Here is a 25,996-nt window from a genome sequence, read left to right on the forward strand (position 1 = left end):
AGAAATTTCAATTTCATTTCTTATATTTAGGCCTTTAATCCATTTCCATTTGATTTTTGTGTATAGTATAAGATAAGGGTTCAATTTCATTATTTTGCATGTGGATATCCAGCTTTCCCAACATCATGAATTGAAGAAAATATCCTTTCCCCATTGTGCGGTCTTGGTGCCCTTATCAAAAATTAGTTGATCATGTGTGGTTGGATTTACTTCTAAGCTTTCTATTCTGTTCCATTTGTCTATGTCAGTCAATGTGATATACAACATTAACAGAATAAAAGATAAAAACCACATGATCATCTCAATAGATGCAGATAAAGCATTTGACAAAGTTAAGCATCTTTTTTTGATAAAAAAAAATCCCAACAAAATAGGTATACAAGGAGATTTTCTCAACACAATAAAACTCATTTATGAAGAGCCCACAGTTAACATAATAATCAAGGGGGAAAACTGAAAGCTTTCTCTCTAAGATCCCATACGAGGAAAAGATGGCCACCCTTGGCGTTTCTATTCAACATAGTACTGAAAGCACGAGCAAGGGCAATCAGGCAAGAAAAAGAAATTAAACCCATCTAAACCAGAAAGAAAGAAGTAAAAGTATCGCTGTTTGCAGATGCCCGGTCCAACTAACACACAGAATCAGTGGTGAAAGAGAGTACCTGTAAGAAGGAGAGCCAGCATTCCTACTAGATCCTGGGCACTGTCCAAGCACGTTAACAAAAAACCCAAGAGTGCTCTTCATGCCTGAGCACTGAGGCAAATGAGAGAGCAACAGGGTCTGTACCATGTGAACCATGACTCTGTCCAAGAGTAAAATGTCGCCCACCATATTTCAAAGTCTGAAGTATCACATTAGGAATAAAGACAGAATTTCCAAAACAGAGAAGAGCAGAAATTCCTTTCAGCGTGTAAATGAGAGGAGAAAGAAATTGTGGCACCACTCTCAATAATAATAACATGTTTGATAAATATACCTTTGGTTACTTTTTAAACTAATCTGCCTAATTTTCTACTGGGGAGCATAAAAATTCTGTTAGGTGACACCAGAAACTTTTGTGTGTTTTAGTTTTATATCTGTATTTCATATATTACCATGAGTATCCTTATACAGTCTTAGAAATAATGTCCTGTATTCCATTTAAATTATATTAATATCTCTAATGAAATTCATGAGTGTCCAGTTTTATGTGTTCAATATGTGCTTTATGAAACACACAATAACTGGTGAAAAGCAAACACAATATACTTTTCAAAGTATATCTTATTTTTCTTAAATGGTACAATTTCTGTAACGCACTAAATTATGCAACCAATAGAAATATCAAGAGTTCAAACTTTCATAAACACTATAGTTTTAATTTGAAGTGATGAAAGTGATTAGAGTTGGGGGCTGCCTTCCACATTTATGACAGGTGGTAATCACTCATTCTTTGGAGATATTGATACATTTTCAGCATAATTAAGAGAAAAACAAATAGAGTAATTATAATGAAATTACAATTATTTTCTATCTATGTAGATGCTTCTCTTTCTAACTTTAAAATGATTCACATTCTCCTGGGACAGGGCAACAATTAGGCTTGCAGAGTAGATTGGAATCAAAATATAAAGACAGGATGGTGCTAAATAGTGAAGTACTAGATAAAACAGCAACTCCAACCAGATGAAAAGATAAGCAGCAATAAAGGATATGAGAACTAAATTCTTTTACTGTTTAAAGGCTTCCTTTCTGTCTGTTGGGGCTACTCTCTTGGAAACATAAAGCCAGTTTGTTTTGCTACCTTCTGAACTCATTTTAAGTTGTTCAAAACATACTCTTTGCATAATGCTTCTTTATTTTCAATCACATGTTGTCTATCTAATGAATTGTGAACTACTAAAATCCATACTTGCTGATATTTGTACTTTTAAATGTGTCATCAACTTTAACTAGGACTTGCAAAGTGGGAGGATGGTGACAGGAGACTCGATCAGTTTCTGTAAATAAGTCAAATGCTGTGTCTTCTACCTTCTACCATACATGCATATTAAGAATGGGGCCTGCAGATTCCTTCACACAGTTGTAGGAAGAATTCAGCTTCCCAAACTCTGGATGGAATCTAGAAGCACATTACAGTGAATCAGAAAGCAAAATAGCATCCACTGTGTAGCAGCCAAATTAATCCCATGTGTTTGACAGTAAATCGGCACCCACTAATAGAATCGGAAATTTAGGCCAGCAAAAATCCAAGAATTCTGGTTAAATATTTAAAATATTAAGACATTAAAAATAAACACTAAAACATCAAAAGTACTAAAAACAAATACTAAAATATTAAAGTATTGAAAACAAATATTAGAATATACTATGATCTTGGCTTAATTAGATAAGACACTTATGTAACTTTAAAACAGCTTCAGGTGATACGGGTGGCTCAAGTCCTATAGGCATCTGGAATTCATATTCAAAATGAAACCAAAAGTCACCCCTTCATACTCCACCCCATTCTGTCCCTTCAATATTTCCTGAATCAGGGCCACATGAAGCAGGCAGATGGCCGACATGATGGTGTACCTTCTCTTTCCTTCGTAGCCCTTATCTATCAAGCAGGTCAATGACATTTCCCGGCAGTCAACAATGAATTCAGTACATCTCTTGAATTTACTCCTCTGTTTTGCCACTGCCCTTAAGGTCAGGACTATATCATCTTTTATCTGCACTATTCTGATAGCCACTTAGTTGGTTCTTTCATTTATTTTCAACAAATCTTTACTTGGTGCCTACTCTGTACACATTACCAAAAGCGATAGTCATATGGATGAATCAAAAGCAATACCTGCTTTCAAGTAACTTTCTCTTGAGCAAAGCAAACTAGACACATACAAAGTATTACTGGCATTTTATAAAAGTTTGTAAAAATACTTATTTCAGATAGAATGTGAGAAATTGTTCAAATTTAATTAATTTCCAATCATCTTGCCTTGCCTGTCTCCAATTTATTTCCCACCCTGAAAGCAATAATTATAAAATGCAAATCCTATCAGGTAATCCCTTGCCTAAATTATCTGTGCATTAGTTAAAATTCAACTTATCAATATGCCTTTATAAGAAAGCAGCAGTTCTCAAAGTGTGATTGGGGAACTTGAGGGTGGTCTCTGAGACCTTTTTAGTGGCTCTGCAGGGTCAAAATTATTTTATGGTAAGCCTAAAATATTATTTTTTCCAGTCTCATTCTCTCACAAATGTACAGTCGAATTTTCCAGACACTGCATAAAGTGTGATATTGCAACAGATTGCATGAAGAAGCAGATATGAAAATCCAGATGTCTTCTATTAAACCAGACAATAAAAATATGCAAAATTGTAAAACAATGCCAATCTCCTTATTAAATTTGGTTCATTGGGAAAAAATCTTTCATAAAATATATTATTTATGTTAACATGTATTGGGTTGATTATTGTTTTAAATAAATTGATAAATATTTAAAAGTTTCTCAGCTTTAACTTCTAGTACGGCAAATATAAATGGATATAATTCATATACACGCAAATCCTTTGGGATTCTCAACAACTTTTAAGAGTGTAAAGGCACTCTGAGACCAAAAGGTTTGAGAAATGCTGCATTAAAACACGCCAAGTTGTGAGCTGGCCTTGTCTTGTATTGCTGCTTACACTTACTCTGTGTTCCAACCATACTAAGACTTCCCATTTTCCAAAATATGTCATGCTCTCTCCTCCCTCCTGTCACAGACCATGTGTCAACCTCCACCTGCTTCCCACCTTGTTGTATACCAGACAGAAAAGGGACTGAAACAAAGTGAGTCTGAGCCAGAGGAGCATGGGAATGCATACACAAGGGCCCAGAAGAAAATTCACATTAGGTGGCTATGTGCTGCTCTGTTGTTCTTGCTTTCAGTGTTATGCTCAAATATCTTTCCTGGAAGCCAATCTAAACACTATGTCTACCCCAAAACAGTATCCCCTGTCACTGCACTTTCACAGGACCCTCTGTTAATAATTCAATTAGCATACATTTGGCTATTTTAATTGTTTTTAATAGAAATTGTTCTAGAATATAGAGAATCTTTTTTTTTTTTGCCCTCTTTTGTTTCCAAATGACAGTCTGAAGTTAATGGGCTTCCCAGAAATTTGAATAAGTGTTTCTAAAATCTAGGAAGCACATTTAAATGTAAGTTTTGCCAACACCTTATGAAATCTTCACACAAAAAAATTCTACTAATCTTAGTATGCATTGCACTTCAAAATCATTACTGGTTTGCAAATGTATCTTTCCCACTAGGATGTTACTTCCGTGAGGGCAGAAAACACGACAAGCCCACTGCATAAGGAAGGCGATACAGCATTTTAGAAATGATTGTCTTTTAAATCCTTAAACCCACCAAGGCAATCAGATTAATAACCCATCTTTTTCTTTGATTGATATTTTCAGAATCAGGCTGCCATACTACTGGTCTCCAAGAGTAGTTACGGTAATGTCCTGGGATATTCAAGTGGCACTGGAAGGTTTTGTCTAAAAAACATCTTCCCCAGAATAGGAAGTTCCCCTTAGATTAAGGAAATAGCTTCTAAGAAAATTGAGTCACATCTTAAAGTGAACTACTTTACTCTTTTAATCAAATTGTTTTGCCTTAATAGCTTGAGTACACATGATAGTGCTCTGAATCATCCTGTCCTCCTAAGCTTCATATGTACTTGCAGGCCTAGTTGAACACATTTGCTGATCAGAGCAAACTTTGACTTCCCTAGGACCTCCAATCTGCTGACCCTATTATATTTGCCATTTCCATCTTCTTCCTCATGTCCTTAAGTCCCTTTTAAATATAGTTAAATTTCATGGTTTGTTATTATAAAATTTCACTATGTAAAATCTAAGCTCCTTTGTCCCCCATCCCCAACTCTCTGTCATCCTCAACTAGCAAAATAATTTGGAATTTACTTCAATCCAGGTATCTGCCTACACCATTCCTGTCCTCAAGTATCTGAAATGTTTAGAGAAAAACAAATTAGCAATGCTGTCTCACTTTATGTTTGTGTCATGAAACTACAAGTGGCCTGATCTGCTTCCAGGCAACAAATCTCCATTTCTCTATTGGACTAATTCTCTCATTCTCTGAGTTGGCAGTTCCAAACCTTCTTCTGTCTCAAAGCTCCAGCATAGATTTATTCCTCCTCATTCATAGTTGATTTCCTTGCTTCTTTATTCACTTCAGGAACAGAAACAGTTAGAAGATAATGTGCATATTCTTTCACCACCAGATCTAATAACCTGCCTGCCTCCATGCCAAATATTTCATCTCCTCTCCTGCTACAACCCCTCCACCTGTGCGTTGAATCCTGTTTTCTCTCCCCTATTTAAGACTTTCAGAAATTTCTCCTGTCCTCCCTGCATTACAGCTTCCCCCTCATTACTGAATCATTATCATTAGTATATGACATCGTGTGATAAATCTGATTTTTAAAAAAATCTATTGACCCCATTTCCCTTTGTTGTCACTCTAATTCTCTTCTCTTTGCAGCAAAACCCTTTATAAGAGTTGTCTCTCCTCGCTCACCATCATCACTTCTTCCCTCTCCTTTCTCTCCCCAAACATTCCTGGCCAAGCTTTTTTCTCATAAGTCTTATAAAAGAGTTACAATAAGTCACTGGTTACCTCCCTCTTACCAAATTCAGTGGTCACTTCCAAGGCTTTATTTTAACCTCTTGGCAATATTTGGCACAGTCAATCACACTCAACTTTGTAAAATAATTTCTACACTTTCTTCATATTTTCATATTGTTCTCCTACATAACTGGCTGCTCCTTCTGCTCCATATGGTTGTTTTCTCCTTTCTTCCTAAAATAAATGTTGGAGTTTTCCAATGCCTAGTTCTCAGACCTTTGCTTTCTCACTATATTCACTCCCTAGGTGATCTCCTTTACTCCCAGTGGCTAATGACTTCTAAATTTATATCTATATTTATAATCTTTCCTGTAAACTCCAGACATGTGTATCCAATTGCCAACTCAGTGCTTCTGTTTTCTCAATGTTTCGTGAACATTTTTACACTTGATGTAAATAAAACAGAACTCTTGATTCCCCATCCTCATCCCTAATCCTCACTGTAGTAAATGTCACCACCATTAACCCATTATTCCTGTCAAATACTTAGGAGTTACCATTGATTCCTATCTGCCCACCAGAGGCTGGATAGCTTACATTTACACATCCGGATTCCTTCTCCTCCCTTCTTAATGTGATTGAGTGTGAAGCACCAGCAGGAGAGCAGAGAAAGGAGAATAAATCTGGGGAATTTATTTCCCTGGCTGCCTCTCTGTGGGTTCACAGACGGATGGCTAATGTCACGCCAGACTCTCCACACTCCCCTTTTCATCTCAGGTTTTTGATAACTTCTCTCTGCCTTCTATACCTTTTGGCTTAGGGGTATAATGTCTTCCTGTTCGTAATAGCAATGATGTCCGTATGCTTACCTTGTAATTTAGCCTGCTCTCACCTTTGTAAGGAGCCCACTTGCTGAACTGCTTGCAATTACCCAACTGGTATGTGTTTCTTGCCAATAGCCTAATTCACCTCACACCCATATTGAACTCATCAGCAAATGCTGCCTTTTCCACTTCAAAATATATTCCAGACTTAACTAATTTTCTCCACCTCCACCATTCCAACACCAGTTTAAGCCAGTTTAATTTCTCACCTGGATTAGAGCGACAGTTTAGTACATCTGCTCTCTCTTCTCCTCCCATGCTATTCTCCACACAATAGCTGGTGTCATCCTTTTAAAAAGTAACTCACACAATGCATTCCCCTGCTGGCAAGCTCCCAAAGGTTTTCCAGCACACTTAGAATAAAATAAAGCACTATAATTCCTTATAATGGTCAACAAGGTTCTGTTTAGTTGGCCATGGCTTCTTCCAATCTCATTGCCTGTCACTCTCCCTAAAGCTTGCTTGTACTGCTTCAATCACAGCCTCCTTGAAGTCCCACAAACACTCACATTGTGATCCTACTTCAGATAATTTGCACTCAATATCACTTTATAAGGAATGTTCTTACCCTAGGTACTTAAGGATCTATTTCTCTTTTCATTTGCCCTCTACTTAAATTACTTAAATGTCACCCCAATAAGAAGTCCTTCCTGAATGTACTATCTAAAATAACAACCCATATTCTATATGCACTTACACAGCTTTAATTCTCTCCATAATATTCATTACTGCTTCATCTGGTCTATCTATATATTAATTTGTCTATTTTCTCTTTCATCCACTATACTACATACTCCATGAGTGAAGGGAATGCCACTTTTATTCACCACCGTATTATCAGTACCTAGACTAGTACATGGCACATAGAAGTCCTAAATGAATGCACGGTGGATTAATGAATGAGAATGGAAATATATAAAGTGAATCGATGATATGTAAAGCCAAACTTAAACAAAAACTTAAATGAAAAGCCAATTTATAGTCCAAATTTGCCTAATAAGCAAATATGAAAAGCAGATTGATAAAATAGCATCAGGTTAAAGTAACCTGATTCATCCTCTAACACTGGAACTGTTCTTTGCAATGGGTCAAGACATATCCAAAGCCGATTAAGATTTCCTGATATAATTTGGATATTTATCCCCTCAAATCTTCTGTTAAAATTTGATCCCCAACAGAGTCAGAGCCACTGCCGCTCTCCCTCTCCTCCCCTCCCCAGAGCCACCAGACCCTCAGGGTCTCTGCAGCCTGCCTCCTTAGCCTAGCCCGCCCCTGCCCCCACCCCCATGCCCCAGCACCATGCCTTAGAAGACCTTCAAGCAGCCTGCACCTTAAGACAAAGAGTAGATGTCTCACTTATCGGAGAGCAGCATCCAACCAGAATCCCAGTGATAATAGGATATAAGAGTGAGGAGCAGCTGCCTGTTCTGGATAAAACAAAGTTCCTTGTGCTAGCTAACCAAGCCTTCTTCCTGTTGGTGACTGGGCACAGAATGATGAGCGCCACCTCGCTGATTTCAGAGGTGTATGAGGAGTGAGAAGGATGAAGATGGCTTCCTATATACGGTATATGCCTCCCAATAGATTTTGGAAATTGTCACTGTAAAACTAGATAAAAATGCATTTATTCTAGAAGTTTACACCATTACCAAAGAAAAAAAGGAGTGTTACCAACTGAGATGGATCAGTTTATCTAATCACAGACCATCAAAACATAGTGTTCCCACCTAGGAAGTTAGGAAGTTGTTCTTGTATTTAAACAGAAAAACTGAGCTCCAGATGAGCACACTCAGGTCTAGAAACTATATTATTTAACCTAGGCTAGCTTGCTTTCAAATTTTAGAATTTTTAAAATAAAATATTTTGTATTCTAAGTTACCAATAAAATAGATCTTCGTTATTTTAATATTGTTTTCCCCCAAATAGGAACTTCCAATTCTAGCAGTAATTTAAAGGTATTCAGAGAGACACTGAGTCTTCTCTTTAGGTTCACAGAACTTGCCACCTTTTTTAGAGGGGTTTTTACTCAACTAGAGAAATCTCTCTAAGAGGATCTTTAAGCACACATTGTGAAGCATAATCCGTCAAAATGCATATGCCATAGTAGTTGGCACAAGCGCAGGGTAAATGGGGTGTGTAGGAAAACAACTCTAGCCAGGCATGGTGGCTCACACCTATAATCCCAGCACTTTGGGAGGCCGAGGTGGACGGATCACCTGAGGTCAGGAGTTTGAGACCAGCCTGGCCAATATGGTGGAACCCCGTCTCCACTGAAAATAGAAAAATTAGCCAGGTGGGGTGGCACACACCTCTAATCCCAGCTACTCGGGAGACTGAGGCAGGAGAATCGCTTGAACTCGGGAGGCAGAGGTTGCAGTGAGCCCAGATCGCGCCACTGCACTCCAGCCTGGGCCACAAAGCAAGACTCCATCTCAAAAAACAAAAACAAAAACAAAAACAAACAAAAAAAAAACCAAGAGAAAGAAAAAGAAAACAACTCTGACTGTGAACTGCTGCTCAAGGTTCCTGATTCCTATCAGAAGTATACCAAAAGTCTATGCTCTTGCAAGTGTTAGACAGCTATTTGATTTGTTCTCTGGATAGTTACATACATAAAAACACCACCACTCAACAGGAAACTTTAATAATTCATAATTTTAGTCTAGTTTCTTAGAAGATCCCAGAGAAAAACAGTGGCATTTCTTCTATTTCGGGTTTTGTCTGATCTAAGTGCTCAAACTAGTGTCTCCATTGGTAAAGAAACCAGCAGTGTACCAGTGTCATTCTTTAGGACAGTCATAGAAACCATAAAACAGTAAAACTAAAAGCATAAAAATTAAGATGCACTCCCTTCTACCTTTTGGCTTATAGCTATGGATGATCCCCATTTTTTAAAGTGTGTAACTAAATAGTATTAAAAGGTTCTCACACTTTTATTTTTTATTTCATTTTATTTTATTTTTTGAGATAGGGTCTTACTCCGTGACCCAGGCTGGACTGCAGTGGCATAAATACGGCTCACTGCAGCCTCGATCTCCCAGGCCCAAGGGATGGGATTCGCTTGTCTCAGCCTCCTGAGTAGCTGGGACTACAAGGCACATGCTATCACACCTGACTAATTTTTTTGAAAGGTTCTCACATTTTAAACAGTATTTCAGTAGTTCACTGTTAGGTCAAATGACCATCAGAATTCTCCCACCCTAAGTCCATGCCAGTTTTGGAGAAAACATAGCAAAAGGGGACATGTGCTGTTTACAAATATTTTATTTGTTTGTTCTTTGAGACAGAGTCTCACTCTGTCACCCAGTCTGGAGTGCAGTGGCGCGACCTCAGCTCACTGCAACCTCTGCCTCCCGGGTTCAAGCGATTTTTGTGCCTCAGCCTCCCGAGTAGCTGGGACCACATTCACGCCACCACGACCGGCTAATTTTTGTATTTTTAGTAGAGAGGGGGTTTTGCCATGTTGGCCAGGCTGGTCTCAAACTCCGACTGCAAGTAATCCACCTACCTCAGCCTCCCAAAGTCCTGGGATTACAGGCATGAGCCACCATGCCTGGCTTTTATTATTTATTTATTTATTTATTTTTTTTTTTTTTTTTGAGACAGGGTCTCACTGTGTCGCCCAGGCTGGAGTGCAGTGGTGTGATCTCAGCTCACTGCAACCTCCATCTCCCGGGCTCAAGTGATCTTCCCACCTCAGCCTCCCAAGTAGCTGGAATGACAGATGTGTGCCACCATACCCGGCTAATTTTTTGTATTTTAGTAGAGATGGGGTTTCACCATGTTGGCCAGGCTGGTCTCAAATTCCTGACCTCAAATGATATGCCCACCTCAGCCTCCCAAAGTGCTGGGATTATAGATGTGAGCCACCAGGCCTGGCCTGTTTACAAATATTAATGTCAGGAGTTAAACATCTTCAAGTCCAACCTATGATAAAAGACCAATGCTTCCTACTACTTGCATGGGGTTCACTATTTACTTTTTCTCGGGAGTATCACAGGAAGATCACAATTACACCACTTTAGACTGTACACGCAGCAATTCACAACTTACTCCTGTGCGTTTAGGTGTATCTGGAAGACCTGTATCTGTTAATGAACATTGTTTACTGTCATAGAGGGGAAAATAAGATTCCTGCATCTGGGCCCTTGACTGATAATTAAAGGGGTTCCTGTTACCTGCTCTCCCTGTTACATGCATCTGTCCACTTGGCTAACTTTTAATATGTATATTTTTATATTATGTAAATTCTTAACAGGCCTATCTCATTTAAATTGTATACATCATTATATCTGACATTATTGTAACTACTGTACAATCAATAAAATTCCTATAAGAAACACTGCTTAAAACAAATATCATGCTGAGGGGTGACCCATATCCCACATTAGTTGGTGGTCACTTTATTTATAGGATGCTTAAAATAAATATATTTTAATGAACTAAGTTGAAGAAAAGCACAATTAAAAGCTATCAAAAAAACTGATGCCCAGTGTTGAAAGTGGGGCCAGGTGGGAGGTATTTGGTTCATGGGGATAGATCCTTCATGAATGGCTTGGTGCCTTCTCTCCAGGTAATGAGTAATTTCTCACTCTATTAGTTCTCACAAGATGTGATTGTTATAAAGAGTTTTGCACCTCCTCTTTTCCTGCTCCCTCTCTTACCACGTGACACTCCCGCTCCCCTTCTCCTTCTGCCATGATTAAAGCTTCCTGAGTTCCTCACTAAAAGCAGAACTTGGTGCCTGCCTCTTGTACAGCCTGCTGACCTTTTAACCAAGTAAACCATTTTTCTTTTTAACTTACCCAGCCTCAGCTATTCCTTTAGAGCAAAGCAAAATGGACTAAGACACTTCCTTTCCTGGACAATTCCTTTATGGGTATGTTAGGGTTTGATGCTCTAGGTTTCCTGTTTTTGTGTTCCATGGCTGAGCAAGACCCCTTGTTTATGAACATGAATTCTTTTAAAGAATTACTATGCAATATATCATACACATAAAATGTATATGCCTAGCAATAAATAATAAAAAGAATAACTGGACACCTATATTCAGGATAAGATATAAATATTGCCAAGAATTTTTGAAGTTACATCTTTCTCAGATTTCAACCTTCTTCTCTTTTTGAAATTTAATCATTATCCTGAGTTGTGAATCAATTACTTCCTTGCTTTTTTAAATGATGTTATTTTATATGAAAACAATATAGACTTGCAAAAAATTGAAATTATTGACTATCCTTGTTAATTGTGTTTTCACTCATCATTGTGTTAAAGATTCATCCATGCTCATGTATTCAATTCTAGTCTAGTCATTCTCACTTCCATACATTATTCCATTATTTATCCATGTTATTCTTGATGGGCTTTTCAGTGGTTTTCAGTTTGCTGAGCTAGACTTTACAAGTTGCTATGAATACTGTTTACATATCTTTCTGTTACTATTGGCCTTGGAACCATCCATTTTCTTTAGAAGACTGTATACTTCTATTTTTAATCAATTTTGCATTTACCTTGCAATTACTCTGAGGGAAACTTTGTTTTCCTCATTCTGGCATTCTTAGTTAGCAGTTTACTGTAGCCCTTTGAAAATATGCTGATATCACCTTAGATAATTCATTCAGAGAAACTATTAAATTAACACAGTAATGCCAATTAACTGTCTCTGTAGAGCTGTTTTCTGTTCCTTAGAGGCCCCACAGAAGCCTCGGACATGTTCTGGGTGATATGTAAAAGACTTTATAGTTCTATGACATCACATAATTTCCTTTTTTCACAAAATTGTGTTGGTGTTCCCTAAGTATCTTAAATTGAATTAACTCTAAATAAATATATAGGAACTCTGGTGGAATAAGAAAAAAGGAAGTACTACTTCTATCTCAAATAGGTGAAGCAATTACTCATTTCAGTGTCCACTTTCAATTGATCAGTTGATTTCAGCCTTCATTACACTGAGGGTCTAAATTCTTCTCACTAAAGGAGCCTGCCAGATTTAACAAATAAAAATAGAGGACACCATGTTAAATTTGAATTTCAGATAAATAATAAATAAAATTTTAGTGGCAATATATCTAATGTAACACTTGAGATCTACTCATACTAAAAAAAGTATTCATCCTTTATCTGAAATGCAATTAACTATGCATACCGTATTTTATCTGGCAACCCTATATCGATTCTACTAGTTAGAGCACTCAAGGTTTCCCTCAAGCTGTTCGATTTAAGATATTTCTTGTATGTCAAAAAGTCACTAGCTATGGGACACTTAGCTGACTTTTCACTGTTCTTGCCTACATCTTCATTTTATAGAGTACATTACCTTCAAGCAAAACACTGAGAGGCTTCTAAAAACTATTTTGCTTAAGGAGGATCACTTTTGTTCATGGTTCTCTAATAAGAACATTTTCCAAGGTGCAGCAAGTTTCGATCTTCAAAAACCCGCAGCTACTCACAGTGTAAGATGCCTGTCGGGGTGGGGCTCTGGGCCTGGAAAAACTAGAGCAATCTGGATGCTGCGAGGCGGCGAGCAGGTAAGAAGCTTTCTGAACCTCATGGGATCCCATACTGGCAACTGCCTTGGCGGAATAGTTCATTTAGTCTCCTTTAGCCAATCAGATTGCTGTTTGATTGCCACTCGCTTACTTCCTTAACTACCATCAGTCCTAACCGCAGGCCAACTTTCTTCCCAGAGCTTTTAGGGGCCTGGCCTTTGCAGTTCCAGATCTACTACAGCAAACATCGTTCGAGATGTCCCACCAAGAGGGCAGCACAGATGGCTTACCAGACTTAGGGACTGAAAGCCTGTTCAGCAGCCCAGAGGAGCAGTCTGGAGTAGCAGCGGTGACGGCGGCCTCCTCAGACATTGAAATGGCGGCCACAGAGCTGAGTGTGACAGTGACCGGAGATGGCAGTGATAGCAGGGATGGTGGATTCCCCAACGATGCCAGCACAGAAAATCGAAGCTCAGACCAAGAAAGTGCAAGTGAAGACATCGAACTTGAGAGCGTGGAGGACTTTGAGCATTTCCTCATGAGTGGTGAAAGTTTATTCCATTACCCTTTAGTGGGAGAGGAGGAGACAGAAAGGGAGGAGGAAGACGAAGAGATACAAGAGGAGGGAGGGGAGGAGGAGGAGGAAGGGGAGGAGGAGGAAGAGGAGGAGGAGGAGGAGGAAGAAGAACAGCCTCGGGCGGGTCCACAAGGCAGTGGCGGCAACCATGAGCAGTATTCGTTCGAGGAGGATCAGGCGCTGGAGGAGTGGGTTTCCTCAGAGACATCTGCCCTGCCCCGACCTCGCTGGCAGGTCGTTACTGCTCTTCACCAGCGGCAGCTGGGTTCACGTCCCCGCTTTGTATATGAGGCCTGTGGGGCAAGAGCCTTTGTGCAGCGTTTCCGCCTGCAATATCGTCTTGCAGACCATGTCGGCTGTGTCAATACTGTACACTTTAACCAGCGTGGCACCCGGCTGGCCAGTAGCGGTGATGACCTAAAGGTGATAGTGTGGGACTGGGTGCGGCAGAGGCCAGTACTGAACTTTGAAAGTGGTCACACAAATAATGTCTTCCAGGCCAAGTTCCTTCCTAACTGTGGTGATTCCACTCTGGCCATGTGTGCCCGTGATGGGCAGGTACGGGTAGCAGAATTAATTAATGCATCATATTTCAACAATACTAAGTGTGTGGCCCAGCACAGGGGACCTGCCCACAAGTTGGCTCTGGAGCCTGACTCTCCTTATAAGTTCCTCACTTCAGGTGAAGATGCTGTTGTCTTCACCATTGACCTCAGACAAGACCGGCCAGCTTCAAAAGTTGTGGTAACAAGAGAAAATGATAAGAAAGTGGGACTGTATACAATTACTGTGAATCCCGCCAATACCTACCAATTTGCAGTGGGCGGACAAGATCAGTTTGTAAGGATTTATGACCAGAGGAGAATTGATAAGAAAGAAAACAATGGCGTGCTCAAGAAATTCACTCCTCATCATCTGGTTAATTGTGATTTCCCAACAAACATCACCTGCGTTGTGTACAGCCACGATGGCACAGAGCTGCTAGCCAGCTACAATGATGACGATATTTACCTCTTCAACTCCTCTCACAGTGATGGTGCTCAATACAGTAAGAGATTTAAGGGACACAGAAATAATACCACAGTCAAAGGTGTTAATTTCTATGGCCCCAGGAGTGAGTTTGTAGTGAGCGGTAGTGATTGCGGGCACATCTTCTTCTGGGAGAAATCATCCTGCCAGATCATCCAGTTCCTAAAGGGGAACAGAGAAGGTACAATAAACTGTCTTGAACCCCACCCTTACCTACCTGTGTTGGCGTGCAGTGGCCTAGATCATGATGTCAAGATCTGGACACCCACAGCTAAAGCTGCCACTGAGCTTACTGGGTTAAAGAAGGTGATTAAGAAGAACAAGTGGGAACGAGATGAAGATAGCTTGCACCATGGCAGCCTGTTTGACCAGTACATGCTTTGGTTCCTCCTGCGTCACGTGACACAGAGAGGTCGTCACCAGGACTGGAGAAGTGGTGAAGCCGAATTTCCAGATGAAGAATCGGATGAGTCTTCCAGCACCTCAGAGACATCCGAGGAGGAGGTCCAAGACCGAGTGCAGTGCATGCCATCCTGAAGGCCTCATATCCAGTCCAGCTAAATGCCACCTAAGTACACTGGACTTTAAAATTCAGTTTGACTAATTTAGAATTGTCAATAGATTAATAGATTTGCTTTTTGTCTTCTATTTTCCATAATATATGCTGAAAACCGTCTCTTCCATTCCTTCCTCTCTACTTTCCTTTCTTTCTTCCACACATTCTTTCTCTCATTCCTTTCCTCTTGGTTTCTTTATGCCTCTTTTGTTACCCCTTATTCTTACATGAGTGCATACACAACTTATTTATGCCTCTTTTCCTTTGTTCCCTTATAGTTGACCTCTAAATTTTCTGAATTTTGCTGAAAGAATTAATACCCTTATTAGATGCATCTACTCAAATCTGACAGTCTGAAAACGGTTACCTTTTTACTTTTTTTCATCTTTAACAATTTTTTCTGAAGATCGAGTTCCTCAGTTGACCTGAAAATTTCAGAAATGTGTTTCTTCTTTAGAAGTAAAATAAGACAAACTACAGTTTTGTTCTGTCGATACTGACACTTGGCCGCACACACACAGTCTCAGAAAAGGAAAAGAGAAGTAGTGTGTAGATTAATTCTTAACACTTGGCCATACGCAGACACAGTCTCAGAAAAGGAAAAGAGAAGAGGTAGTATGTAGATTAATTCCTAACCAGATAATTCATCTCCTTAGAATAAGTAACGTGGGATTGCCTACATTTTCTGAATCCATATGTTAATAATTTTGAAAAATTTGAGTACACTGTAGCTGGTAAGAACTAAATTTAATTTGATCACATGACATTGTTTACTCTGTGCATTAAGTTTTCTTGAAGTTTTAAGGTTGGGAACTCCCACAGGGTTACCTTCCAGGAAGTCCTCCTGGGACAAGCATCTCCTATAAATGCCAGCTTACTCATATAAAAATCTCTCATATTTGAAAACGCATTCTAATTAACTTTTAAGAACAAGTTGCAATAAAGATTGTTTATACTTACACATAACCATTTGGTGTAATTGGTAGAAAAATCCTATTTGACATCCTCACATTGCTTAAAATTCTCTCTGCTGTTTAAATTGCTTTAAAAATTGTTTTATGCCTCATTTAATATAAATTAAATAAGGGTACTGGATGTCCAATTACTGCTCAATAAAAATATTTGTTTTTATTTTATATGTGTTATTTGTGTGAATGAATTCAGAAGATCACCTTGCCCCCAACACACATGAACTATACCACACCATTCTTTGCAGACTTTTGGGAAAGAAGGATGTAATGAAACATCCTGTGTCCTGACAATGGCTTTTCTTTGATAATACTTCTCAAAATGAGTATTATCTCTGTGTTTTGGGGAAAATGTAGAGTAATTTGCATAATGAGATTAGAATTTAGAAAGGAACGTAATGACTGAAGTTCCTGCTCACTGAGATCCAAAGTTACGGACAACTGCCCGGGGGTCTGGGAGCCTCAAGAAGCCCCTACCAAGGTCTGCTGTCAGGAAAGGATCTTAAGAGTCCCAAAAGAGAATTCATGGGCAGTAAGAAGAGTGTTATAAACTAGAATTCCAAGTTTGGGGCACCCCGTATAACTTCATGGGATACATACCAGCAATAATATTAACAAAACATTTTTAAAAAATCATTTGGGATTTCAAGTGACAGTGTGAGCAAAAGTGAAAGCAGATAAATTACACAGTTCTTTTTCCACCTGCTGTTTAGAAGGTCTGCCTCTGGGGGATTTATATTCTGCTCACTTAACTAAACTGAAACTTTACTCAGAGTTCCCTGAATGGTTCTGAGACTGCTTGTGCTACCAGAGGCATTTGGTAAAAGATTTGGGAGGCAAAGGTAAAGTAGTAGCCACATTTGTTTTATGCTCAGAAAGGTGCTGCTGCAGCTCATGAATATTTTTGCTTATATCCTGGCTTACCTTGGTGTGAGGCAGCAGTTGGGCCCACAATTGCTCCAGTTCTCCCTCATATCTTCCTCCTTCTTCACCAGCTCCATAAAAAAGAACACCCACTTTTTTTTTGGCAGGACATTCATGTCATTGAAATTGGAGGTTTGGAGGCAGTGAAAGATCAACATGGGTCCCAGTCAGTCCTTGTGAGCCCCAGATATTCCTCATGGATTCCATTTATCCTTGCTTCCTCTACAGTGCATCATCTCCTCTTCCTGACTTCCCTGCTGACTTCAGGTTCCAGCATATGATGCAAAGACAAAAGCCTCACTGAGACTGATTAAGCGGTTTCCACAATTCAATAAGGCCTAGACTCTATTATAAGTCCCTTCTTATGTGTGTATCACCCCCATGTGTGTATCATCTTATATTTGTTCAATCAGAGTGTTTGTTTCTCTGATTGAACCCTGACTGATGCAACCTCCCCCACATACTTTGGACTGAATAAATCCCCTGCTTACTTTAACTTGGATATTTGCCATCTGGAGGAATTATAGGTCCTAAAGGGAGAAGTTGAAGTTGATACACACACACACACACACACACACACACATTCTTATATTCTCAGTGTGAGCTGAGCTGAGACCCGCTGAATCACTCAGAAGTGGCCCAGTCCTGGGAGCAGGAGAGAAAGGGAAGGATGACATGGTAAGAATCCCATTCTTCCTCAGTGCTGGGGAGCTGGAGAACACCACCTCCTTCTCCTGGCCTGCTCCAGGTTCTAGGAAGGAGAGCAGATGGAGTCTCAGGCCTGTGGCTTCCTGTCTACACTGCTGCTCCCTGGGTTGGAGGGTAGCTAAGAGATCTGGGGAGAGAAGGGGAGAGAATCGGGAAAAGATGTTGATCAAGAAAGATGACAACCAGGGGTGAGGGCTAAAAGTGAATCAAAGATAAAACATCACTGGCCGGGCGCAGTGGCTCATGCCTGTAATCCCATCACTTTGGCAGGCCAAGACAGGTGGATCACGAGGTCAGGAGTTCAAGACCAGCCTGGCCAAGATGCTGGAAACGCCGTCTCTACTAAAAACACACAAAAAATTAGCTGGGCGTGGTGGCACGCGCCTGTAATCCCAGCTACTTGGGAGGCTTAGGCAGGAGAATCGCTTGAACCTGGGTGGCAGAGGTTGCAGTGAGCCGAGATCGCGACACTGCACTCCAGCCTGGGCGACTCCAAAGCAAGACTCCGTCTCAAAAAATAAAATAAAAATAACAAAGATAAAACACCACTAAAAAAGAAGAGAGGAGAGAAACAAAACTAAAATCCACCCCAAATCCAAACCTGCCTGGAAGAAAAGAAAGTCCTCTGGTCTCATAGAGACATTATTTGGCAAGGCTGGCTTTGCTGCAGGAGCGCCCAGTCCTCAGCCCAGTCCTGTAGATGGGGGACACAGCCTCTACACCTCATCCTAGTCCTGGCGGGGGGGCAACTTCCTCTTAGTCATCCTCCTTGGCTTCCTCTCTCCCTCACTCTCTCTCTCCCTGTCTCTGTCTCTCTCAATGAATCTGATGTAGTATAGGCATACTCTGTTTTATTGCACTTCACTTTATTGTGCTTTGCAGATATTGCTTTTGTTTTGTTTACAAATTGAAGTTTTTTGGCAACTCTGCAATAAGCAAGTCTATCAGCACCATTTTTCCAACAGCATGTGGTCACTTCATGCCTCTGCCACATTTTGGTAATTCTTGCAATACTTCAAATGTTCCTTATAATTTTATCTGTTATGGTGATTTGTAATTGATGATCTTTTCTTTTTTTTCTTAGACAGCCTGGTTCTGTTACCCAGTCTGGAGCGCAATCGTGCAATCATAGCTCACTGCAGCCTCCTGGGTTCAAGGGATCCTCCCACCCCAGCCTCCCAGGTAGGAGGGACTATAGGCCTGAACCACTACACCTGGCTAGCCTATTTTTTACACAATTTTGTTAGAGGTGGGGTCTCGCTGTGTTGCCCAGGCTGTTCTGGAACTCCTGGCCTCAAGTGATCCTCCTGAGCAACTGGGATTACAGGCAAAATGTGATTGGTGATATTTGATGTCACCATAGTAATTGTTTTGGCACACCATGAACTGTGCCCATTATAACATGATGAACTTATTCAATCAATGTTGTGTGTGTTCTCAGTGCCCCACCGATCAGCCATTCCTGTGTCCGTCTCCCTCTATTATGGCCTCCCTTTTCCCTAAGACACAAGACTATGGAAATTAGGCCAGTCAATAACCCAACAATGGCCTCTAAGTGTTCAAGTGAAAGGAAGAGTCATACGTTTCTCGCTTTAAATCAAAAGCTAGAAATGATTTAAGCTTAGTGAGGAAAGCATCAAAAAACCTGAGATAGGCCAAAAGCTAGGCATCTTGTGCCAAATAGTTGGCTAAGTTGTAAATGAAAAGGAAAAGTCTCTGAAGGAAATTAAAAGTACTACTCCAATGAGCACATAAATGATAAGAAACTGAAACAGCCTTATTGCTGATATGCAGAAAGTTTGAGTGATTTGCATAGAAGATCAAACCGACCATAACATTCTCTTAAGCCAAAACCTAATCCAGAGTCAGGCAGGCCTTAACTTTCTTCAGTTCTATGAAGGCTCAGAGAGGTAAGCAAGCTGCAGAAGAAAATTATGAAGCTAGCAGAGGTTGGTTCATTATGTGTAAGGAAAGAAGGCATCTCCATAACATAAAAGTTCAAGGTAAAGCAACAAGTGCTGCAGCAAGTTATCCAGAAAATATAGCTAAAACCATTGTGTTTGTATGTTGCATTGCTATAAAGAAGTACGTGAGGATGGGTAATTTGTAAAGAAAGGTTTTATTAGCTCATGGCTCTTCAGGCTGTAAGAGCATGGCACTGTCATCTGCTCAGCTCCTGGTGAGGTCTCATGGAGCTTTTACTAGCGTCAGAAGGTGAAGCCAGAGAAGGCACATCACATGGCGAAAAGGGGAACAAGGTGGCAGGGGGTGGGGGGAACATACTTTTAAACAACCAGAACAACCAGATCTCATGTGAACTCAGAGTGAAAACTCACTCATCACCAAGGGGATGGTGCTAAACCATTCATGAGTGATCTTCCCCCATGATCCAAACACCACCCACCAGGCCCCACCTCCAACACTGAGGATTGCATTTCAAAATAAGAGTTAGAGGAGATAAATCTTCAAATCATGTAATTCCACCTCTTGTCCCCCAAGTCTCATGTTCTTCTCACATTGAAAAACACCATTACGCCCTGCCAATAGTCTCCAAAAGTCTTAACTCATTCCAGCATCAAGTTCAAAGTCTTAAGTTTCATCTGAGACTCATCTTCCACCTATGAGCCTATAAAATCAAAACAAGTTATTTATTCACAAGATACAATGGTGGTACAGGCATTGGATAAACACTACCATTCTGAAAGTAAGAAACTGGCCAAAAGAAAAAGGCTATAGGCGCCATGCAAGTCTGAAACCCAGCAGGATCGGCATTAAATCTTAAAGCTCCAAAATAATCTCCTTGACTCCATGTCCCATATCCAGGGCATACTGGGGCAAGGGTTGGATTCCTAAGGCCTTGGGCAGCCCTATCCCTGTGGCTTTGCAGGTTGCAGCCCCTGTGACTGCTATCACGGGTTGGAGTTGAGTACCTGTAACTTTTCCAGGCTCAGGATGCAAGCTGCCCATGGCTATGCCATTCTGGAGTCTGGAGGGCAGCAGCCCCCTTTTCACAGCTTCACTAGGCAGTGCACTGGTGGGGAGAACTCTTTGTGGGGACTCCAACCCCACATTTCCTTTCTGCACTTTCCTAGTAGAGTCTCCCTGTGAGGGTTCTGCCTCTGTGGAAGGCTTCTTCCTGGGCACCTAGGCTTCCTCATACATCCTCTGAAATCTAGGGGAAAGATTCCAAACCTCCTTCACTCTTGCATTCCATGCACCGACTTGACACCACGTAGACACTGCCAAGGCTTATGGCTTGCACCATCCAGAGTTGTGGCCTGAGCTGTGCCTGAGCCCCTTTGAGCCAAGACTGGAGCCAGAGCAGCCAAGATGTGAGGAGCAGTTTCCTGAGGCTGAGTAGGGCAGTAACACACTGGGACTGGTACCTGAAACAATTCTTTCCTCCTAGGACTCTGGGCCTGTGATGAGAGAGGCTGTCTTAAAAACTTATGAAATGCCTTCAAGGCCTTTTTCCCATTGTCTTGGATATTAGTACTTGGCTGCCTTTTAGTCATGCTACTGTGTCTAGGAAGTGGTTGCTCTGCAGCCTGCCTAGATTCTTTCTCTACCACAGGGCCAGGCTGTGAGTTTTCCTAACTTTTATGCTCTGCTTCCCTTTTAAATACAAGTTCCAGTGTTAAGTCATTCCTTTGCTCCTACATCTGATTTAGCTTTTTAAAAGCATCCAGTCTTCTAACAGGCTTCTTGAACACTTTGCTGCTTAGAAACTTCTTCTGCCAGATATGGTAAGTCATCGCTTTTAAGTTCAAACTTCCACAGATCTCTAGGACATGAACATAATGCAGCCAAGTTCTCTGCTAAGATGTAACAGGATTTACCTTTACTGCAGTTCTCAATAACTTCCACATTCCCAAACGAGACCTCATCAGCATGGCCTTCACTGTCCATAATTCTATAAGCATTACAACCACAGTCTTTAACAAGTTCCAAACTTTCTCTCATCTTCCTGCCTTCTTCTGAGCCCTCCAAACTCTTCCAACCTCTTCCCATTACCCAGTTCCAAAACCACTTCCACATTTTCAGGTATCTTTGTAGCAATGTCCCATTTCTCAGTACAATTTTCTCTTTTCCTTCCTTCCTTCCTTCCTTCCTTCCTTCCTTCCTTCCTTCCCTCCTTCCTTCTTTCTTTCTTCTCTCACTGTTTCACCAGGCTGGGGTGCAGTGGCGCAATCTCGGCTCACTGCAACCTCCACCTCCCAGGTTCAAGCGATTCTCCTGCTTCAGTCTCCCAAGTAGCTGGGATTATGGGCATGTGCCACATGTCCAGCTAATTTTTGTATTTTTAGTAGAGATGCGTTTCACCATGTTGCCCAGGCTGGTCTCAAACTCTTGATCTGCCCCCCTCAGCTTCCCAAAGTGCTGGGATTACAGGCATGAGCCACCACACCCTCAGTACAATTTTCTGTGTTAGTCCATTATGTCACTATAAAGAAATACCTGAGGCTGGATTATTTATAAAGAAAGGACATTTAATTGGCTCATTAGTCTATAGGCTGTACAAGCATGATGCCAGCATCTGCTGGGCTTATGGTGAGGCCTCAGGAAACTTTTACTCATGGAAGAAGGTAAAGTGGGAGCAGGCATGTCACATGACAAGAGCAGGAGCAAGAGACAGAGGGGAGAGGTGCCACACATGTTTAAACAACCAGACATCATGTGAACTCACAGGGAAAACTCGCTCATCTCCAGTGGGATGTCACTAAGCCATCATTCATGAAGGATCTTCCTTCATGACCCGAATACCTCGCCGCAGGCCTCACCTCCAACACTGAGGATTACATTTCAACATCAGATTTGTAGGGGAGAAACATCCAAACCATATCAACCCTTGATGGAAGTGACTATCCTAAACAGATTTCAGTGTAAACAAAATAGCCTTGTATTGTTAAAAGATGCCATCTAGGACTTCCATAGATAGATAATAGAAGACAATGCCTGGCCTCAAAGCTTCAAAGGACAGGCTGTATCTGTTATTAAAGGCTGAGGCAACTAGTGACTTTAAGTTAAAGCTAATGCTCATTTACTATTCCAAAATTCCTAGGCCCCTTAATAATTATGATAAATCTACTCTGCCTGTGGTCTGTTAATGGAATGACAAAGCCTGGATGACAGTACACCTGTTTACAGCATGGTTTATTCACTGTTGAGAATTTTATCTCACTTTTGAGACCTATTGTTCAGGAAAAAAAGATTCCTTTCAAAATAAAACTGATAATTGACAATGTACCTGGTCACTCAAGAGCTCTGATAGGGACGTGCAAGGAGATTAATGTTTTCATGCTTACTAACACAACATCCATTCTGCAGCCCCTATATCAAGGAGCCATTTCAACTTTCAAGTCTTGGTATTTAAGACATAAGCCTCATAAGGCTATAGGTGCCATAGACAGAGATTTCTCTGATGGATCTGAGCAAAGTAAATTGAAGTTATTCTGGAAAGGATTTGCCACTCCAGATGCCATTAAGAACATTCATGATTCATGGAAGGTGGTCAAAATAGCAACATTAACAGGAGTTTAGAAGAAGATGATTCCAGCCTTCAGGGATGACTATGAGGAGTTCAACACTTCAGTAGAGGAAGTCACTGCAGATGTAGTGGAAATAGCAAGATAACTAGAATTAATTGTGGGGCCTGTGTATGTGACTATATTGTTGCAGTCTCTTGATAAAACTTGAATAGATGGGGAATTATTTCTTAAGGATGAGCAAAGAAAATGGTTTCTTGAGGCAGAATCTACTCCTGGCGAAGACGTTGTGAACATTGTTGTAATGACCGTGAAGGATCTAGAATATTCCATAAACTTAGCAGATAAAGCAGTGCCAGGGTTTAAGATTGATGCCTATTTTGAAAGAAGTTCTACTGTGGGTAAAATACTATCAAACAGCATCACATTTTTTGAAAGCACTATATTCTGGGAAAGGAAGATTCAATTCATGTGGCAAACTTCATTGTTGTCTTATTTTAAGAAATTGCCACAGCCACTCCCATCTTCAGCAACCACCATCCTGATCAGTCAGCAGTCATCAACATCAAAGCAAGACCATCCACCACCAAAAAGATTATGACTTTCTGAGGGCTCAGATGATCTTTAGCATTTTTATTAATAAATACTGTTAATTAAGGTATGTACATTATTTTTAAGACATAATGCTATTGCCCAGTTCATAGACTACAGTATAGTATAAACATAACATGCATATGAACTGGGAAGCAAAAAAATGGTGTGACTCACTTAATTGTGATATTCACTTTACTGCAGTGGTGTGGAACTGAACGTGCAATATCTCTGAGATATGCATTTTAGGTTCTAGAAGACGAAGTAATTGTTATGGTTTTAATTTATGCACATATGTTTCCTATTAGCACACAGAAGAAAGCAATAGAATACAACCACAAGACAGCTATGAGATAATGGGCAAAACTAACAATTCCATCAGTTCAATAAGCAGGCGAAGCTGCCCCTTTAGCTTTAATTTTTCAACACCAATTATTTTCATCCAATGTGGGTTGTCTACAGGACAGTGCTGTGTAGGTCTTCATGACCTTTATGAAATATTATAATTGTCTCCTAATTATGCACAGGATTTATCTGCATAAAGTTGTGAGAGATGCCAAACTATACTTTTAAAAAGAAATCTTCAGGCAGCCATTTCTTAAGGGGACAGGTGTGGAAAAGAATAGAGATGAAAAAATATATATAATGGAGCATAATTGCTAAACGGTAGGCCAAAAAACTTTTGAATATTTGTCAAAGTCCAACAGTGACTGTCAGCAGTGCTTATTTTACCATGTTGTGAGCCAAAAGCATAATGCAATAAATTCACAATAGACTGAATCTTAGCCATCCTGTGATTGACTTCTAGGAACTTCACTATCTTAAATTTTCTCAATCTTAATCTCAACAGTAAAATGAGAGGGTTGAATTTTCAAATTTAGATCTCACGTCTTAATGGAACGCTGAATATATATTTCTTTGCTAGATAGTGGTATGACAAACACTGTGAGGGACTGAGATTCATGATAGGTAACCATTAAGAGCTTGCATCCTGTAGACAAGCTCCTCTTTTCTGTAGTGAGAGTTACCAAGTTAAGACACAGTATTTGGGCCTTCAGTGTTACTCTGTTAAGACTTATAATTGGAAATAGGGTTTCAAGATGGCCGAATAGGAACAGCTCCAGTCTACAGCTCCCAGCGTGAGTGACACAGAAGACGGGTGATTTCTGCATTTCCAACTGAGGTACTGGGTTCATCTCACTGGGGCTTGTCAGACAGTGGGTGCACGACAGTGGGTGCAGCCCACTGAGCGTAAGCCAAAGCAGGGCAAGGCATCACCTCACCAGGGAAGTGCAAGGGGTCAGGGAATTCCCTTTCCTAGCCAAGGGAAGCTGTGACAGATGGCACCTGGAAAATTTGGTCACTCCCACCCTAATACTGCGCTTTTCCAGTGGTCTTAGCAAACGGCACACCAGGAGATTATATCCCGTGCATGGCTAGGAGGGTCCCACACCCACAGAGCCTCGCTCGGTGCTAGCACGGCAGTGTGAGATCGAACTGCAACTCAGCAGCGAGGCTAGGGGAGGGGCGCCTGCCACTGCTGAGGCTTGAGTAGATAAACAAAGCAGCCAGGACGCTTGAACTGGCTGGAGCCCACCACAGCTCAAGGAGGCCTGCCTGCCTTGGTAGACCCCACTTCGGGGGCAGGGCATAGCCAAACAAAAGACAGGTGAAACCTCTGCAGACTTAAATGTCCCTGTCTGACAGCTTTGAAGAGTGTAGTGGTTTTCACAGCATGGAGTTTCAGATCTGAGAAAGGACAGACTGCCTCCTCAAGTGGGTCCCTGACCTCCGAATAGCCTAACTGGGAGGCAACCCCAGCAGGGACAGACTGACACCTCACACAGCTGAGTACCCCTTTGAGATGAAGCTTCCAGAGGAGCGATCAGGCAGCAACATTTGCTGTGCAGCAATATCCGCTGTTCTGCAGCCTCCAATGCTGATGCCCAGGCAAACAGTGTCTGGGGTGGACCTCCAGCAAACTCCAACAGACCTGCAGCTGAGGGTCCTGACTGTTAGCAGGAAAACTAACAAACAGAAAGGACATCCACACCAAAACCCCATCTGTACGTCACCATCATCAAAGACCCAAAGGTAGATAAAACTACAAAGATGGTGAAAAAACAGAGCAGAAAAGCTGAAAATTCTAAAAATCAGAGCGCCTCTCCCCCTCCAAAGGAA

General features: G+C 40.9%; 1 protein-coding gene across 9 annotated transcripts in view; it reads left to right on the forward strand.

Moving 5' to 3' along the window:
- DCAF8L2 (DDB1 and CUL4 associated factor 8 like 2) overlaps positions 1 to 16,275 on the forward strand; it is a 163,553-nt gene extending 147,278 nt beyond the window's left edge. For 5 of the 9 annotated variants that reach the window (XM_055106339.1, XM_024927269.3, XM_055106340.1 and 2 more), the window contains one exon: positions 13,175 to 16,269. In XM_055106339.1, coding sequence (XP_054962314.1) covers positions 13,233 to 15,119 — 1,887 coding nt within the window. In that variant the 5' untranslated portion in view covers positions 13,175 to 13,232 and the 3' untranslated portion in view covers positions 15,120 to 16,269. Of the gene's footprint in view, positions 1 to 12,794; positions 13,016 to 13,174 lie in introns of all 9 variants that reach the window. The other 4 variants (XM_024927270.4, XM_024927268.4, XM_055106342.1 and 1 more) reach the window with 3 other exon arrangements.
- The last annotated feature ends 9,721 nt before the right edge of the window (positions 16,276 to 25,996 follow it).

Source organism: Pan paniscus, chromosome X, assembly GCF_029289425.2.
Source record: "Pan paniscus chromosome X, NHGRI_mPanPan1-v2.0_pri, whole genome shotgun sequence".
In the NCBI taxonomy this organism is placed as follows: domain Eukaryota; kingdom Metazoa; phylum Chordata; class Mammalia; order Primates; family Hominidae; genus Pan; species Pan paniscus.